At 45.4% G+C, this 17,928-nt stretch overlaps 1 protein-coding gene across 7 annotated transcripts in view; it reads left to right on the plus strand.

Moving 5' to 3' along the window:
- Nucleotides 1-17,928, plus strand: part of LOC129814848 (rho GTPase-activating protein 40-like) — a 51,543-nt gene that overhangs the window by 19,790 nt on the left and 13,825 nt on the right. For 6 of the 7 annotated variants that reach the window (XM_055867941.1, XM_055867942.1, XM_055867940.1 and 3 more), the window contains exons 2-9: nt 2,134-2,375; nt 2,797-3,071; nt 8,727-8,832; nt 9,753-9,910; nt 15,646-15,811; nt 15,961-16,052; nt 16,189-16,266; nt 16,455-16,614. In XM_055867941.1, the coding sequence (XP_055723916.1) occupies nt 2,134-2,375; nt 2,797-3,071; nt 8,727-8,832; nt 9,753-9,910; nt 15,646-15,811; nt 15,961-16,052; nt 16,189-16,266; nt 16,455-16,614 (1,277 nt within the window). Of the gene's footprint in view, nt 1-1,706; nt 2,376-2,796; nt 3,072-8,726; nt 8,833-9,752; nt 9,911-15,645; nt 15,812-15,960; nt 16,053-16,188; nt 16,267-16,454; nt 16,615-17,928 lie in introns of those variants that run through there. The other variant, XM_055867943.1, reaches the window with a different exon arrangement.

The raw sequence follows: 17,928 nt of genomic DNA on the forward strand, positions 1-17,928 counted from the left end.
TAGTCAGGCTTACAAAGTTGTGAGGGAAAATACCAGATACATTTTTTTCATTAATATTATTTGTTCTATGTTCTACGACTCTGTTGTGATTTGAGGAACTTAACCTTTCTATTGTATGCCAGAGAAATTTTGTAGGATGCAAAAAAAAAAAAGAAGAATGATGGAATCAGAGATTGTCCACAAAATGAAAATTTGTATTTTTATCCATTATAGTTTTGGGACGGTTTTGGGTCTTTCTTTGGGACAACTTGCGAAATATCCTGTTGTAAGAACGGTGAGCCTGTTCTTGGATATCAAGGGATTATCTGTTTATTTCAAAATGATTCTAAGAAGCTTTTAAAAACAGGGTCACAGAAACTGGCAAAACCAGTCAATTCTCCCCTGTCCCCTCCCCTTTATACAGGGCCGGGTTAATGCAGGGGCTTACCGGGGCTGAAACGCCTTGGAACAGGCCCGTGGAGGGCCCAAGAGGCAGCAAGAAAATAATAAAATAATAATAATCGTTAAAAAAGGTTGATCGTCATCAATGCAAAAGGTGGCTACTTTGAAGATTTTTAAATATAAAATAAATTTTGATTTGTTATTTCATAGTTTTGACATCTTCACTATTATTCTAAAAGGTCAAAAGAAAGAAAGAAAAACCCTGGAATGAGTAGGTATGTCCAAACTTTTGACTGGTACTATGTCTCAATGAATGTAGACAGCTCAATGAATGTAGACAGCCTGGGGGGGCTTGTCTGGGTAACTGATTTAATAAATAAATTAGATAAAAACAGCATAATAATTTGACTGGTCAATTGTGTGAGTCAGGGGCTGGGTCCAAGAGGCCCCAAAAGTATTTACATCATTTTTAAAATTCTATACATATTTCTTTATCTCAATGTTCAAAATACACCAAAGAGCAAAATTTAGCCACAGAGGACCAATAGTTGCAAAAAAATAAATGTTATCAATAGCGCATACAGGTAACTGAAGAAAGAAAGGAAACCAACTTCAAATCAAATTGTATTTGTCACATGTGCCGAGCACAACAGGTGTAGTAGACTTTACCATGTCTTTAAAAGGTTCAGCCTAGGCTGAACCATGAATCTAGTTTAGCATGTCATAGGGCTGAGTTAGATGGTTGTATCAATAGTCCCCATTGAGTATCAAGAGGAGAAACCAAGCTGTTTGGTATTTGGACCCACCTGACAAATCCAAACAGCAGGAGATGGCTATTAGGACGATGCCAGTACTGTCTGTAAATTACTTGCACACTCCTCAAAACGACTCAAGTGAGAGTCCTAATCCCTTTAAGAATGTACACACACAGTATGCTATTAGTAAGCCATCAAAGAGACATGATATCATGCATAGGAATCTCCGAGATACTTCTTTGCTGACTGGGAAAGTGAGTTTTGAAATTACACTTCAGTTCTGTGAGTCAACAGCTTACTTACAGTGGAGACACAGGTAGACATTCAATGCAGTCATTATGAAGTCGCCTTGGGCCTTGTCCCTGTTTCTCAGTTGACTAGTAATAAGCAATAATAACTACCTGTCAGCTACATTACACTGTACACATGAACAGCAGCCTGGAACTACTATCACAACCACATATCACAGTCGTAACAAGTACATTTTTCATGAATAAGCCGGTGCCGGTAGGAAAAGCAAATGTTTTTTTTTAAGGGGGGGGGAGGGCGGGTATAAGACTGATATGTCTCATTGTCTAGGCATTGATTATGTCAACCATGCTTAGAACACTATGCAACTCTTGTGTATATATATATGGAATTCATGTCGATACACATTATGCCAACACAATCAGTGGATGATTCCATCTCATTTTGACTAAATTGATCTAAATGAGAGAAAAGCTTGGTGGAAAGAGCGCCACAGCGACATCTAGGGGTCACACACAGTATCACGCCTGCGGGACTATTCATGAGAACAATGGAAATCTGAAGTCTTTGTGTGCAGTCCACGCTCTCTCTTCTACTTCCTTCCCTCCCTCCGTGCATCCCTCCTCCTTATCTCTCCATCTCTCTGGAATCTGGATCCTCCCTGTCTCTCTCTCACATTTTAATTCTCCTCTCTCTGTTTACCATCTGATATGTTATTATTGTTTCTTCCTGTCTATCTGGTTGTCAGGAGCCCCAGTCCCTCCGAGATGAACGGTAAGCCCTGGGACAGGCCAAGCTACCAGGACCAAGCTGCAGCGGAAGACACACAGGACAAATGTACAGCGTCCCACCAGGAACCACAACAACAGCACCCTGACAAACTGTGTCTGGACTCCTTCTGGAGTGAGGTGGAGACCATACGCAGCCAAGATAGCGGTTACATTGACCTTGACACTGACAGCGCCAGTCGAGACTCCAGACACTCTGAAGGTAAGCACAGAGACACAGGACTAGTGTCAGTCGGTCAATTACCTCCATAGGGCTATTGTTGTAATAGGGCTATTGTTACAACGAGTGGTGTTGTGTTGAACCATGCGTATCTGCTATACATGGAACGACAATATTATGTGCAATATTGCAATGTACTCTCCCTCTAAAATATACAGTTTATTCATTCCTCAGACGGTACATGTGTTATGCATGGAGCTGCAAGTTATAGTATAGTATGGACAGTCACATAAGCATGCATGCAAGCGCGTATGCACACACAGATGCATGCAGGCAAGCACACACACGCGTACAGAAGCATGCCGTATGTATAGTCTCTGTAATGAAGCTGTTGTGTGTTTCAGAGGGAGAGCGATAGCTAATAGGTGTATTTAATACAATCCTATTGTATGATGTGTTGCAGAGGGGGAGCAAGAGGAGCAGTGGCTCCAGGATGCAGGTCTGTCCACGCTGATAAGACAGCAGCAGCAGAGACCAGACAGAGACAGAGACCGGGACCAGGACAGGGAAGACCAGGATGTTGACCAGGCCATCCTACTGTCCACTCTGACCCGTACGCAGGCCGCAGCCGTCCAGAGGAGGCTCGATTCCTACACCCTGTCCCTGAGGAAGAGGAACAAGCCCCCGCCGCGCGACGTCAGGGATGTCTTTCGGTCGTCACCCTCCTCCATCGCTCAGGTCAGACTGACCACTTGCTTTCACACTATGGTGCTGGCTCTGTTCGATCGCGGTGCAATCGAACCGTAGCTTTTCTGTTTCCTGTGATGACATGTTTCTGTTTCCTGTGATGACATGTTTCTGTTTCCTGTGATGGCATGTTTCTGTTTCCTGTGATGGCATGTTTCTGTTTCCTGTGATGGCATGTTTCTGTTTCCTGTGATGGCATGTTTCTGTTTCCTGTGATGGCATGTTTCTGTTTCCTGCGATGACATGTTTCTGTTTCCTGTGATGGCATGTTTCTGTTTCCTGTGATGGCATGTTTCTGTTTCCTGTGATGGCATGTTTCTGTTTCCTGTGATGGCATGTTTCTGTTTCCTGTGATGGCATGTTTCTGTTTCCTGTGATGACATGTTTCTGTTTCCTGCGATGACATGTTTCTGTTTCCTGCGATGACATGTTTCTGTTTCCTGCGATGACATGTTTCTGTTTCCTGCGATGACATGTTTCTGTTTCCTGCGATGACATGGTTCTGTTTCCTGCGATGACATGTTTCTGTTTCCTGCGATGACATGTTTCTGTTTCCTGTGATGACATGATGGATTTCCTGTACAAGCAACAAATACACACACATAAAATTCGCTGTATTCTTTCAAGTCAAATCAAATTGTATTTGTCGAATACAACAGGTGAAATGCTTACTTACAAGCCCGTAACCAATGATGCAGTTTAAAGAAAAATAAGTGTTAAGTAAAAAATTGTCAAAAATTGTAAACAACAAATAGTTAAACAACAGCAGTAAAATAACAGTAGCGAGGCTATATACAGGGGGGTACCGGTACAAAGTCAATGTGCGGGGGCACCGGTTAGTTGAAGTAATTGAGGTAATATGTACATGTAGGTAGAGTTAAAGTGAATATGCATAGATAATAATCAGAGTAGCAGCAGTGTAAAATAGGGGGTTGGGGGGGACAATGCAAATAGTCTGGGAAGCCATTTGATTAGCTGTTCAGGAGTCTAATGGCTTGGGGGTAGAAGCTGTTAAGAAGCCTTTTGGATCTAGACTTGGCGCTTTGGTACCACTGTGCGGAAGCAGAGAGAACACTCTATGACTTGGTTGGCTGGAGTCTTTGAAAATGTTTAGGGCCTTCCTCTGACACCGCCTGGTATAGAGGTCCTGGATGGCAGGAAGCTTGGCCCCAGTGATGTACAAGGCCGTACGCATTACCCTCTGTAGTGACTTGCGGTCGGAAGCCGAGCAGTTGCGATACCAGGCAGTGATGCAACCCGTCAGGATGCTCTCGATGGTGCAGCTGTAGAACTTCTTGAGGATCTGAGGACCCATGCCAAATCTTTTCAGTCTCTTGAGGGGGAATATGTTTTGTCGTGCCTTCTTTATGACTGTCCTGGTGTGCTTGGACCAGAGGTGGGACCAAGTCATTGTTTTACAAGTCACAAGTAAGTCTCAAGTCTTAGCACTCAAGTCTCAAGTCAAGTCCCAAGTCAAGACAGGCAAGTTCGAGTCAAGTCTCAAGTCAAGACCATAAAGTCAAGTCTCAAGTCCTAAACTTTGAGTTTCGAGTCCTAAACAAGTCATAATGTGCTCTTCACCAAATGTAATACCATTTCATATGTTTAACAAGAGTAATAGTTAGTATATTACATTTACGCAAATCATGAATGCTTTTAAAAATATCTATATATTTATTACTTTCCAAATAAACAAAATTTCCATGGAAATACATGGGTAGCCAAGAGAAAGACCCCCCCCCCCCTCTCTCTGTGACAGCGGGAGAGGCGTGGTAGCCTGGGTCGGGTCGTGTGGGGTGGTTGCATAGAAATACATCACCTACAACAGCCTTTGCCGTGTAGAATAGAGAATCGAGTACAGATCTATATATTGCATTTCTATCTGAAAAACTGTATCTGAATGCGGTGCCTCAGATGAAATAAGCCGCCGTTCTTCATTTATTATCAATGGAGAAAGCTCAAAACTGCGGAGGACAGCAGAGAGGGGGAGGGTGGGATTTGTGTGAAGCATAAACACAATCAGAAGTTCAAGCACTCGCCGTAATCAGCAGGTTAGGAAGAGCACACAACCATTCTAGGGGGCACTCTGCCACAAATGTGCTCATTTGATATTTTCCAACTCCAAACAGCGTGGTGGCGAGTCAATCTGCAAGTCTAATCTAGGCAAGCAGTGAGGAGCGCACATAACAATACAGGCTCCAGACATCACAAGGCAGCAAAAAGAAACTCATGAAACAAGTTACACACACTCAAACACACAACCTCGTGTGATGGATAGCTGTCGGCTATATTAGCCGCGACTTATCGTTCTTTGTGCAGCTTCAAATGTCGAACAAAGTTGGAAATTGTTGCACCTCCGTCTGTAATTTTGTTCCCGCATGTTTTGCAAGTTGCAATCCGTTTTTTGTTGATACAGCGTATCATCATGTTCCTCTGCACTGCCACGCACAATTTGATTGGTTGCTGTCCGATTCAAACTGTAATCAGTTAAATGAAGAGTTGATGCGCTGCACACTTTTTTTAATAGCATTTTTAATATTTGGGCTTGGGGAGGGTATCAATTCAGGTCTAGTCATAAGGCTCAAGTCCAAGTCAAGTCACGAGTCATTGGTGTTAAAGTCGAGTTGCAAGACATTATATTTGTGACTCGAGTCCACACCTCTGGCTTGGACCATGTTAGTTTGTTGGTGATGTGGACGCCAAGGAACTTGAAGCTCTCAACCTGCTCCTCTACAGCTCTGTCGATGAGAATGGGGGCGTGCTCGGTCCTCCTTTTCCTGTAGTCCACAATCATCTCCTTTGTCTTGATCACATTGAGGGAGAGGTTGTTGTCCTTGCACCACATGGTCAGGTCTCTGAACTCCTCCCTATAGGCTGTCTCGTCGTTGTCGGTGATCAGGCTGTTGTATCGTCTGAAAACTTAATGATGGTGTTGGCGTCATGCCTGGCCATGCAGTCATGGATGAACAGGGAGTACAGGAGGGGACTGAGCACGCACCCCTGAGGGGCCCCCTTGTTGAGGATCAGCATGGCAGATGGGTTGTTACCTACCCTTACCACCTGGGGGTGGCCTATCAGGAAGTCCAGGATCCAGTTGCAGAGGGAGGTGTTTAGTCCCAGGGTCCTTTGTTATTGATGAGCTTTGAGGACACTACAATGTTGAACGCTGAGCTGTAGTCAATGAATAGCATTCTCACATAGGTGTTGCTTCTGTCCAGGTGAGAAAGGGCAGTGTGGAGTGCAATAGAGATTGCATCTGTAGATCTGTTTGGGCGGTATTCAAATTGGAGTGGGTCTAGAGTTTCTGGGATAATGGTGTTGATGTGAGCCATAAACAGCCTTTCAAAGCACTTAACGGCTACAGACGTGCTACGGGTTGGTAGTCATTTAGGCAGATTACCTTGGTGTTCTTGGGCACAGGGACTATGCTGGTCTGCTTGAAACATGTTGGTATTACAGACTCAGTCAGGGACAGGTTGAAAATGTTAGTGAAGAAACTTGCCAATTGGTCAGCGCATGCTCGGAGTACACGTCACGGTAATCCATCTGGCCCTGCTGCCTTGTGAATGTTGACCTGTTTTAAAGGTCTTTCTCACATTGGCTACGAAGAGCGTAACCACACAGTTGTCCGCATGCTTCAGTGGTGCTTGCCTCAAAGTGAGCATAGAAGTAATTTAGCTCATCTGGTAGGCTTGTGTCACTGGGCAGCTCGCAGCTGTGCTTCCCCTTGTAGTCTGTAATAGTTTGCAAGCCCTGCCACATCCGACGAGCATCGTAGCCAGTGTAGCACGGTTCAATCTTAGTCCTGTATTGACGCTTTGCTGGTTCGTCTGAGGGCATAGTGGGATTTCTTTTAAGCCTCCGGGTTAGAGTCCCGCTCCTTGAAAGCGGCAGCTCTACCCTTTAGCTCGGTGCGGATGTTGCCTGTAATCCATGGCTTCTGGTTGGGGTATGTACATATGGTCACTGTGGGGACGGCATCATCGATTCACTTATTGATGAAGCCAGTGACTGATGTGATGTACTCCTCAATGCCATCGGAAGAATGCCAGAACATATTCCACTCTGTGCAAGCAAAACATTCTTGTAGCTTAGCATCTTTGTCATCTGACCACTTCTTTATTGACCGAGTCACTGGTGCTTCCTGCTTTGGTTTTTGCTTGTAAACAGGAATCAAGGAGAATAGAATTGTGGTCAGATCTGCTAGATGGAGCGTGAGGGAGAGCTTTGTACGCGTCTCTCTAGAGTTTTTTCCCTCTGGTTGCACGGTTTACATGCTGGTGGAAATGAGGTGAAACGGATTAAGTTTCCCTGCATTAAAGTCCCCGGCCACTAGGAGCGCCGCCTCTGGGTGAGCATTTTCCTTTTTGCTTATGGCCTTATACAGCTCAGTGAGTGAGGACTTAGTGCCAGCATTGGTTTGGGGTGGTAAATAGACAGCTACGAAAAATATAGTGGAAAACTTTCTTGGTAAATAGTGTGGTCTACAGCTTATCATGAGATACTCTACCTCAGGCGAGCAAAACCTCGAGACTTCCTTAATATTAGATTTTGTTTACCAGCTGTTGTTTACAAATATACACAGACCGCCACCCCTTGTCTTACCGGATGCAGTTGTTCTATCTTGTCAATACAGCGTAAAACCGGCCAGCTGTAGTTTATCCATGTCGTCGTTCATCCACGACTCGGTGAAAAATAAGATATTACAGTTTTTAATGTCCCATTGGTAGGATATTCGTGATCGTAGCTCGTCTATTTTATTTTCCAATGATTGTACGTTGGCTAATAGGACTGATGGTAGATTACCCACTAGCCGTTGGATCCTTACAAGGCACCCCGACCTACGTCCCTGCTATCTCCGTCTCTTTCTCCTGCGAATGACGGGGATGTTGGCCTTGTCGGTTGTCTAAAGTAAATCCTTTGCGTCCAACTCGTTAAAGAAAAAATCTTTGTCCAGTACAAGGTGAGTAGTCGCTGTCCTGATAGCCAGAAGCTATTTTCGGTCATGAGAGACGGTGGCAGAAACATTATGTTCAAAATAAGTTACAAATAACGTGAAAACACACACACAATAGCACAATTGGTTAAGAGCCCGTAAAATGGCAGCCACCTGCGCCATTCAATCAGTCTGTTATTCTTTGATTTTGCACCAGCAGCCACTGCTGAGTCAAGTAGACATCAGCAAAGATGAAAAAATGCTAAACACTTTAGAGAATCTCATTTGTTACATAGTCTAATTCATTCATTCCACTGGTGTCCATTCTCAAAGGAACAGTTGTAACTGACTCTATTAAGAGAGACAGTTGACCTATCAGAATAAAGGGAAATCACATCTCTGAGCAGCCCAGAGATGGGAAAAGAACTGCTGTTCCTCTGATCATATCAGTTATTTAACACTAGAAAACACCTCTTCTCTCGCCCTGCTCCCATTCATCTGACAGTGAAATTATGCAAAAGGACAGCTAGGGCCACAATGGAAATAAGTGTTGTTTAATGCTTTCATGTGTTATCCTCTCTGGGATTTGTATTTTCGTAAGTGTAGGTCACAGTCGTATATAGAAACAACGACAACAAATCATTTCAACTGTTACGGTAGCTTTTCAGCCCCCTTGTTTCTGATTGTTGCCTTCTATCCTCCCCGTGCAGACGCCTCTACCAGAGTCTCAAGACGCTGAGCCTATAGAACCTAGCGCATCTATATCATCTATACCAGAGGACAGCATGGAGACTATCACCAAGACCCTACTACAAGGTATCAGCTAGCTCCGCATTTCTACTCCACATCCTCTGTTCTAATTGGTTCAGATGAATCCTGAACTCTCTCTCCCCAGACCAGTTGGCCTTGCTAGCCGTAATGAACTCAACTTAATTTAAGATCCCCTTTGGGAACATCATGCACCGAGCGAACATCTACTTGTGTTGTATTAACTCAGATGGCTCCAGTATGCTAACCATTATGACTCCTATTAGGGCGACAGGTAGTCCAGTGGTTAGAGCGTTGGGTCAGTAACTGAGAGGTTGCTGGTTCGAATACCCGAGCTGACTCGGTGAGAAATGTGTCGATGTACCCTTGAGCATGGCACTTAACCCTAATTTGCTCCAGAGACGTCGTACTATTATGGCCGACCCTGTAAAACAACACATTTCACTGTCATATTAAATCCAGTTTTATTGGTCACATGCACTGAATACAACAGACCTTTGCCTGAAATGCTTACTTTCAAGCCCTTAACCAACAAGTTTTAAGAAAAATAAGAGTTAAGGAAATATTTACTAAAGTAAAAAATAAATAACACAATAAAATAACGATAACGAGGCTAGGTACAGCTGGTACCGATACCGAGTCAATGTGGGGGTACAGGTTAGTTGAGGTAAAATGTACATGTAGGCAGGGGTAAAGTGACTATGCATAGATAATAAACAGCGAGTAGCAGCAGTGTACAAAAGAAAAGAGGGGGTCAATGCAAATAGTCTGTGTAGCCATTTGATTAACTGTTCAGCAGTCTTATGGGTAGGGGATAGAAGCTGTTAAGGAGCCTTTTGGACCTAGACTTGGCGCTCTGCTACCGCTCCCCGTGCGGTAGCAGAGAGAACAGTCTGTGACAATAAACATCATTTTTCATATATTTCTGTACACATTCATTAACACATCAATATGTGTATGTTTGCCAGAGGTCAGCTTGGAGAAGCAGCATGGAGAAGATCCTAAAGAGGATACCTTCATCACAGACGTGGCGTACTGTGAACAGGCGGCCATCTTGTTGAAACAGGCCATGCTGCCACAGATACAGAACAGCGGCCGGAAGAGGAAGGAGGACGGAACACTGCCTGTAAGAGACGCTCTCTCTCTCTCTCTCTCTCTCTCTCTCTCTCTCTCGCTCTCGCTCTCGCTCTCGCTCTCGCTCTCTCTCTCTCTCTCTCTCTCTCTCGCTCTCGCTCTCGCTCTCGCTCTCGCTCTCGCTCTCGCTCTCGCTCTCCTCTCTCTCCCTCTCTCCTCGCTCTCTCTCGCTCTCTCTCCTCTCGCTCTCTCCTCTCTCTCTCTCTCTCTCTCTCTCTCTCTCTCTCTCTCCTCTCTCTCTCTGTCCTCTCTCCTCTCTCTCTCTCTCTCTCTCTCTCTCTCTCTCTCTCTCTCTCCTCTCTCCTCTCTCCTCTCTCTCTCTCTCTCTCTCTCTCCTCTCTCTCCTCTCTCTCTCTCTCTCTCTCTCTCTCTCTCTCTCTCTCTCTCTCTCTCTCCTCTCTTCTCTCTCTCTCTCTCTCTCTCTCCTCTCGTCTCTCTCTCTCTCTCTCTCTCTCTCTCTCTGTCTCTCTCTCTCTCTCTCTCTGTCTCTCTTCTCTCTCTCTCTCTCTCTCTCTCTCTCTCTGTCTCTCTCTCTCTCTCTCTCTCTCTGTCTCTGTCTCTCTCGCTCTCTCTCTCTCTCTCTCTCTCTCTCTCTCTCTCTCTCTCTCTCTCTCTCTCTCTCTCTCTCTCTCTCTCTCTCTCGCTCTCGCTCTCGCTCTCGCTCTCGCTCTCGCTCTCGCTCTCGCTCTCTGTCTCTCTTTCGATTTCTCTGGGCAACTTCATGGCACTTTCTCTATCTTCGCACACTGGCGTCGACTTACATCGTTGCGAGCACTGAAACTCACACCGAAAAAGACTTCTTGGGTTAATCCCCCTGTACAGTATGTTAGATAACAATGTTAGGAACTGTTAGAACAAATTATTTTAGTATAAGACAAAAAAAAAGTAGGGTTTTATGTACATCTTCACTTCTAAGTACATATTTGTCTTTCTCACGCAGAGCTTGAAGGGAAACGCAGTGAGACACTTCACTCATAATATCATAGAACCGGGGTTACATTAAGTAACCTTAAATTCTATTTAAATGACTTGTTCGTTGTCTCACTATGGGGACATAACTAACTCCCTTAGTGTTCATGTACTCTCCGAAGCCAAGTCTAGACGGGATCAACCCTCAGAAGTTCCGACACTAAGCTCCATGTGCGTTAACGAGGGCGCAGTGACGTTGTCGGTAGAACCTCACAAAGTTCCCCAACATGCCTCATTACAGACCTTTTTGAACAGAGACACCTTTGAACAATGCCCATGATGCAGCCATACCTCTGGTGGAGTGAGCCCTCAGGATCTCCGGAGGTGGTAAACCCTTGCTATTCTATGCCACTATAATAGCCTCCACTATCCAATTGGATAAACGCCGGTGAGAAATGGGTCTCCCTGCGTGGGGAGGTGCCGAAGAGACAGAGCTGATCGCTCTTTTGTAGGGCTCTCGTCCTGTCCATTTACAGGTGAAGTCGGAAGTTTACATACACCTTAGCCAAATACATTTAAACTCAGTTTTTCACAATTCCTGACATTAAATCATTTTAACAATTCCCTGTCATAGGTCAGTAAGGATCACCACTTCATTTTAAGAATGTGAAATGTCAGAATAATAGTAGAGAGAATGATTTATTTCAGCTTTTATTTCTTTCATCACATTCCCAGTGGGTCAGGAGTTTACATACACTCAATTAATATTTGGTAGCATTGCCTTTAAATTGTTTCACTTGGGTCAAACGTTTCGAGTAGCTTTCCACAAGCTTCCCACAATAAGTTGGGTGAATTTTGGCCCATTCCTCCTGACAGAGCTGGTGTAACTGCGTCAGGTTTGTAGGCCTCCTTGCTCGCACACGCTTTTTCAGTTCTGCCCACACATTTTCCATAGGAATGAGGTCAGGTCTTTGTGATGGCCACTCCAATACCTTGACTTTGTTGTCCTTAAGCCATGTTGCCACAACTTTGGCAGTAAGCTTCCAAAGTTGTCCATTTGGAAGACCCATTTGGGGTCATTGTCCATTTGGAAGACCCATTTGCGACCCAGCTTTAACTTCCAGACTGATGTCTTGAGATGTTGCTTCAATATATCCACGTAATTTTCCAACCTCATGATGCCATCTATTTTGTGAAGTGCACCAGTCCCTCCTGCAGCAAAGCACCCCCACAACATGATGCTGCCACCCCCGTGCTTCACGGGTGGGATGGTGTTCTTCGGCTTACAAGCCTCCCCCTTTTTCCTCCAAAAATAACAATGGTCATTATGGCCAAACAGTTCTATTTTTGTTTCATCAGACCAGAGGACATTTCTCCAAAAAGTACGATCTTTGTCCCCATGTCCAGTTGCTAACCGTAGTCTGGCTTTTTTATGGCAGTTTTGAAGCAGTGGCTTCTTCCTTGCTGTGCGGCCTTTCAGGTTATGGCGATACAGGATTCGTTTTACTGTGGATATAGATACTTTTGTACCTGTTTCCTCCAGCATCTTCACATGTCCAAGTCCTTTGCTGTTTTTCTGGGATTGATTTGCACTTTTCGCATCAAAGTACGTTCATCTCTAGGAGACAGAACACGTCTCCTTCCTGAGCGGTATGACGGCTGCGTGGTTCCATGGTGTTTATACTTGGGTACTATTGTTTGTACAGATGAACGTGGTACCTTCAGGCATTTGGAAATTGCTTTGGAAAGGATGAACCAGACTTGTGGAGGTCTACAATTATTTTTCTGGGGTCTTGAAATCAAGTCAAGAAATTTGTGGAGTGGTTGAAAAACGAGTTTTAATGACACCAACCTACGTGTATGTAAACTTCCGACTTCAACTGTAGATGTGCAACGCATGCACTGGACACAAGAGGTGGAAATGCTCTTCCTCCATGGAGGAGAAGAGTGTTGGATGAAAGGCCAACAGCTCTAAAGTGAGGCGATTTATAAGCACGACTGACTTTAGGCACAAAAGCGAGGTTAGGTTGTAATGTAACCTTGGATAAGCCTGGGGCAAAGCACAGACACGAGTGGTGGTCTGACACTGTGTGCAGCTCTCCTACCCGCTTGTAATGGCTAATAGTAATGTGGATTTAAACGAGATAAATCATTCCAGCGGCTCGAACGGCGGCTGTGAAATGGCATCAAGTATAACAGAAAGATACCAGGATGGATACCAGCTGTTGTGTATTAGACGTAGGCGACACCCGACCTTCATAAAACAACAGATCAGGGAGAGATGGCAGCCAAATACACATTTACAATGGAAAAAAAGGCAATTCCATTGTCCAAAATGTCCTGTATAAAGCAGAGTACCTCTGGAATGGAGCAAAGAAATGGAATTCTTTGTTTTTTCCCATGGGGCCTGGGTCTGTGGGGTAAACAGAAGTTCAAGGCTTCACCCTCCTTCTTATGGATGTCACATTTCTGATGCATGTAAGTGACAGATGGACCAAACAGTAAACAGCGGGCACAAAGGATTGGTCACTGCCTGGGGGATAGGACTCTAGAAAATCAGAAGCAGTCCTCTTCTGATAGTGGGCGAGGGAAAAATCTGTCTTCTGCAATAGAGGGGGCAGGGCCAGGCACCATGTGAGCTGTGCCCTGATCCTCTCTGCCGCTGTGGACAGGCCCCTAAGCCGGTCTGGTTGCACCCTCTGGCGGCTTTTATAGAGAGTCGCTCCCTATAGAAATCACAAGGCTCCGTACCCCTTGGCAAGGGGGAAAAAGAGCATGATATTTCTGGAGGTAAAGTGCTGTAAGCATGGTGTGGGAACAGTGCTTGGTGGCGACTGAATTTTATCTGTCCAGCCTTGGCTTGAACCTAAAGTGGTACAGAGTGGAGAGCTTTAGCTTGGGGGCTACTTGTGTCCAGTTACAACTAGCGTCATCTAGCCTGTCTCAATGCCATCTCGTGGACCAGATCATAGAATTGGGGCAAAGAAACTGGGTGCTAGATAAACTATGTATGAGGGTAGGAAAATGGGAACCGGCGTTTTGCAGCCCGACAGCACAAGCACAGGCGTCGTGACCACCCTTACATGAAGCGGCACATGGCTAAGAAGGATGGGCCCTGAAAGTCCTCCTGAGGTGCTCGCGATCTGCCTTGGCTGTCTCTTCCAGGCCCAAAGGGCAAACTGGGAGAGGCAGGTGTAGTCTCCCTGGGTACTGGGCACAGTCCTGGGGGGATACAAACTCCAGTTCCAATGCCGACCACAGTCCTACAGAGGCATCGGGGTCACCTCGGTGGCAAATGGGGTGAGGAAGGATGCGCTCCGGTTGGAGATAGCCTCGCTCCTGAGCAGTGCGAATGCAGTCAGAAAGGTAGAGCCGCTAGAACAGCTAAGTGGGTTCTACTCCACGTATTTCATAGTTCCAAAAAAGGATGACAGCTTTTGGCTGATCCTGGTCCTGCACGGCCTCAACAAATGTTTAAAGGAGCTCAAGTTTAAGATGCTCACGCTAGCGTGGGTATCAGGCAGTCTAGAGTGGCCAATGGTTCACCACGCTTGACCTGAAGGATGCGTACTTCACGTTCCTGTTCTTCGAGATCAATGAAAGTACCTCCGGTTTGCCTTCAAAGGAGTGTCTTACGAATTTAAAGTCCTCCCGTTCGGCCTCCATGGACTCAGTCATGTCCGAGGGAATTCTAGTGCTGAACTACCTGGACAACTGGCTGGTGTGTGCTCAATCAAGAGAGCAAGCTACAGCAGACACAAAGATAATCTTGAAGCTCTTTCAAGACTTGTGCCTCACCCTAAACAGGGACAAGACCTGTTATGAGAGCACGTCTACCTCAGGTGAGATTGGAGAAGAAACATAGACAAGCCGTGTCTGTATTAGAGTGCCAGAAGTTACTTGGCCTACTCACGTCTGCTTCTCTGTTGATTCCGCTGGGCCTTCTTCACATCAGGCCACTCCAGCGATGGTTCCAATCTCACCATCTATACCAGAGACAACACAGACATTGTCAGCAACAAATGCATGTGAGGACTCTGTTGAAATGGCACTCTCGCTCCTTCCTACCTGTTGGAGGGAGTAACACTGAACAGAGTCCACCACAGGGAGCTAGTGTGCCCCAATGACTTGTTAGTAGGTCGGGGTGCAGTCTTCAGAGGCATGGCAGCAAGCGGACTCTGGAGCTCCCCATGGAGTGGCAAGCACATCAATGTGCTGGAGCTCAGGACAGTTCGCCTGGCACCCCTGCCCTACTTGGAGGGGATTTTTTATTTTATCTTTATTTAACTATTCAAGTCAGTTAAGAACAAATTATTATTTACAATGACAGCCTACACCGGCCAAACCCGTACAACGCTGGGCCAAATATGCGCCGTCCTATGCGACTCCCAATCACCGCCGGTTGTGATACAGCCTGGATTCGAACCAGGGTGTCTGTAGTGACGCCTCAAGCACGGAGATGCAGTGCCTTAGACCACTGTGCCACTCGGGAGCCCATGTCCCGATCAGATCAGACAACACCACGGTAATGGCGTATATCAATCACCAGGGGGGGGGATCTTCCTGAGACTCCTCCCCTACGAGGCATTACCCGTAGTGAGACACAGGAGGAGCAATTGAAATGGAACACGTTAAGTAAACACACAAGGCCAACAATATCTTTGTTTTCATTCTCTGAGTTATAGACATTGCATACAGAGAGAGAGAGAGAGAGGGAAAAATGTAGAGATGTTTAACAACAAAAAAAACTGCTGTTTCTGATCCCTTGCTTCTATTCTCTCCCCCCCCCCCCCCCCCCCCCCCCACACACACATACAGAGGATGACCTGCCCTCAGTGTCGTCTGGGCGTGACTCGTATCCAGGACCTGTCCAATCAGGACATGAAGAAAGTTCGTCAGCTGGCCCTCATCGAAATGACAGCGCTCTGCGACCTGCTGGAGCTCGACGTGAAGAGACACAAAACCTACAAGAGGAAGATACGAGGTATGTGAACTCCCTGTGACATGACCTGAACGCATGCCCACCCCATGCCTCTCCTGTCTCTGCTGCCAAATGCATGTGTCACGCCCTAGGAGAACGCACAGTTGCATAGGATGGCTATGCTAACCTTTCTCTCGCTCTCTCCTTCAAAGAGAGTGCCCTGTATGGGGTTCCCCTGGCCACGCTGTTGGAGAATGATCAGAAAGTCAGGCCCACGGCCACCACTCCTCTCATCCTGCAGGCGGTAAGCTAAACAGCTCTAGTTAACATCATCCCATTTCTAGGATCTACTGTAAATTGAAAACCTATGCAAGAGCATGATGATCTGCATGACTGCTGTTGTTCTTAGGTTTATTTATATTTCTCCCTCTCCTCTACAGCTGCTCTCTTTCCTGGAGAAGCGAGGAGTCGACTCAGAAGGCATTCTGCGGGTTCCAGGCTCTCAGTCCAGAATCAAGGTGAGATCATTTCAGAATGAACAGACACGTTTTTTTCCACAATCATTCATATCCTCCCTGTCCCTTTCTTGGCCATGGCATATTCTGAGTATTCATATGGAAGGAAGGAATATGACTGAGAAACGAGCACACAGAACTATACGTATTGTTTAGTGAATCTTGTCTGTTTTGTCCCATGTTTTTATTAGAAGTTGCAGCAGGATCTGGAGCAGAACTTCTACAGTGGAGGATTCAGTTGGGAAGAGGTCAGCCCTAACGACGCTGCAGCGTTGGTGAAGAAGTTTATTCGAGAGCTGCCTTCTCCACTGCTCACCACAGAGCTCCTCAACACATTCAGCGCCGTCAGGGGTGAGCCAGAGCAACAACAAACCAGCTTGTTCCTCTCGTGCAAGGAATTTTATACACAGCATCAACTCCGTGTGCACCAAGACACGTGCCGATTCATCGGTCATCAGTTAGTCAGAGTAACACGCTCGTTATGACGTAGCCTGTGATTTACTCGGGCCTTCAAAGACCTGCATACTGTGCATATCGCATGGCAACGTGTCTGAGTGTCGTTACTGTATCGATAGCAGAATATAACCCTGCATGCTCAGTCACGCAACCCGTAGTGTGCATGGTCATAGCTATCTAAGCATGAAGCATAATTACCTAAGTCTTTATTACTGTACCGATAGCGGAATATAAAAAACGCTTATCTCTTTTGTGCTTAGTACTTAAAGGTCTAAGAGAAGATTAACAACTTAATAGCCTTTAAGCTGTTCTAATGGAATGTGCTAATAATGCAATCACCTCCTGTACCGTTTCATGTCATTTCAAGAAATTATGTAATAATGGACTACCATAATGAATAACGATCTGATTGACGCCGACTAGCTAGGCCTTTAGCTTGCGAGGTGAATCTTTATCATTTTTCGACACCTCTTTATCTGCAGATCAGATCATCGTTGAGCTAAAGGAGAGGAAATTAGAGTTAGAGTATATACAGTGGGGCAAACAAGTATTTAGTCAGCCACCAATTGTGCAAGTTCTCCCACTTAAAAAGATGAGAGAGGCCTGTAATTTTCATCATAGGTACACTTCAACTATGACCGACAAAATGAGAAAAGACATCCAGAAAATCACCAGTCAAAAGTGTGGACACACCTGCTGATTCCAGGGTTTTTCTGAATTTTTTACTATTTTCTACATTGTATGAAATAACACATATGGAATCATGTAGTAACCAAAAAAAGTGTTTAACCCTCTGTCAGGTGTTAGTTGTTCAGGGGTGGGAATGGAGTCAGGCGCAGGACACAGAACTGAGTAAAACAACGAACTTTACTCAGAAAATTAAACAGCCAATAAATCCACGCAGGGATAACAAACCCAAACAAACACAAAAGACTAACACAAACCAGGAACAATCACGCACAAAACAAAATGAGAACCAGAGGGTTAAATAGGGAAATAATAATAACATAATGGGAACCAGGTGTGTACAATCAAGACATAACAAATGGAAAACAGAAACATGGATCAGTGGAAGCTAGAAAGCCGGTGACGACGAGCGCCGAACGCCGCCCGAACAAGGAGAGGCACCAACTTCGGCGGAAGTCGTGACACCCTCCTGCTGTGTTCCGTTCGAATTGGACCGATTTACACATTTTCTCTCTGAAAAAT

The sequence above is a fragment of the Salvelinus fontinalis genome, chromosome 18 (assembly GCF_029448725.1).
Source record: "Salvelinus fontinalis isolate EN_2023a chromosome 18, ASM2944872v1, whole genome shotgun sequence".
NCBI classification, from domain to species: domain Eukaryota; kingdom Metazoa; phylum Chordata; class Actinopteri; order Salmoniformes; family Salmonidae; genus Salvelinus; species Salvelinus fontinalis.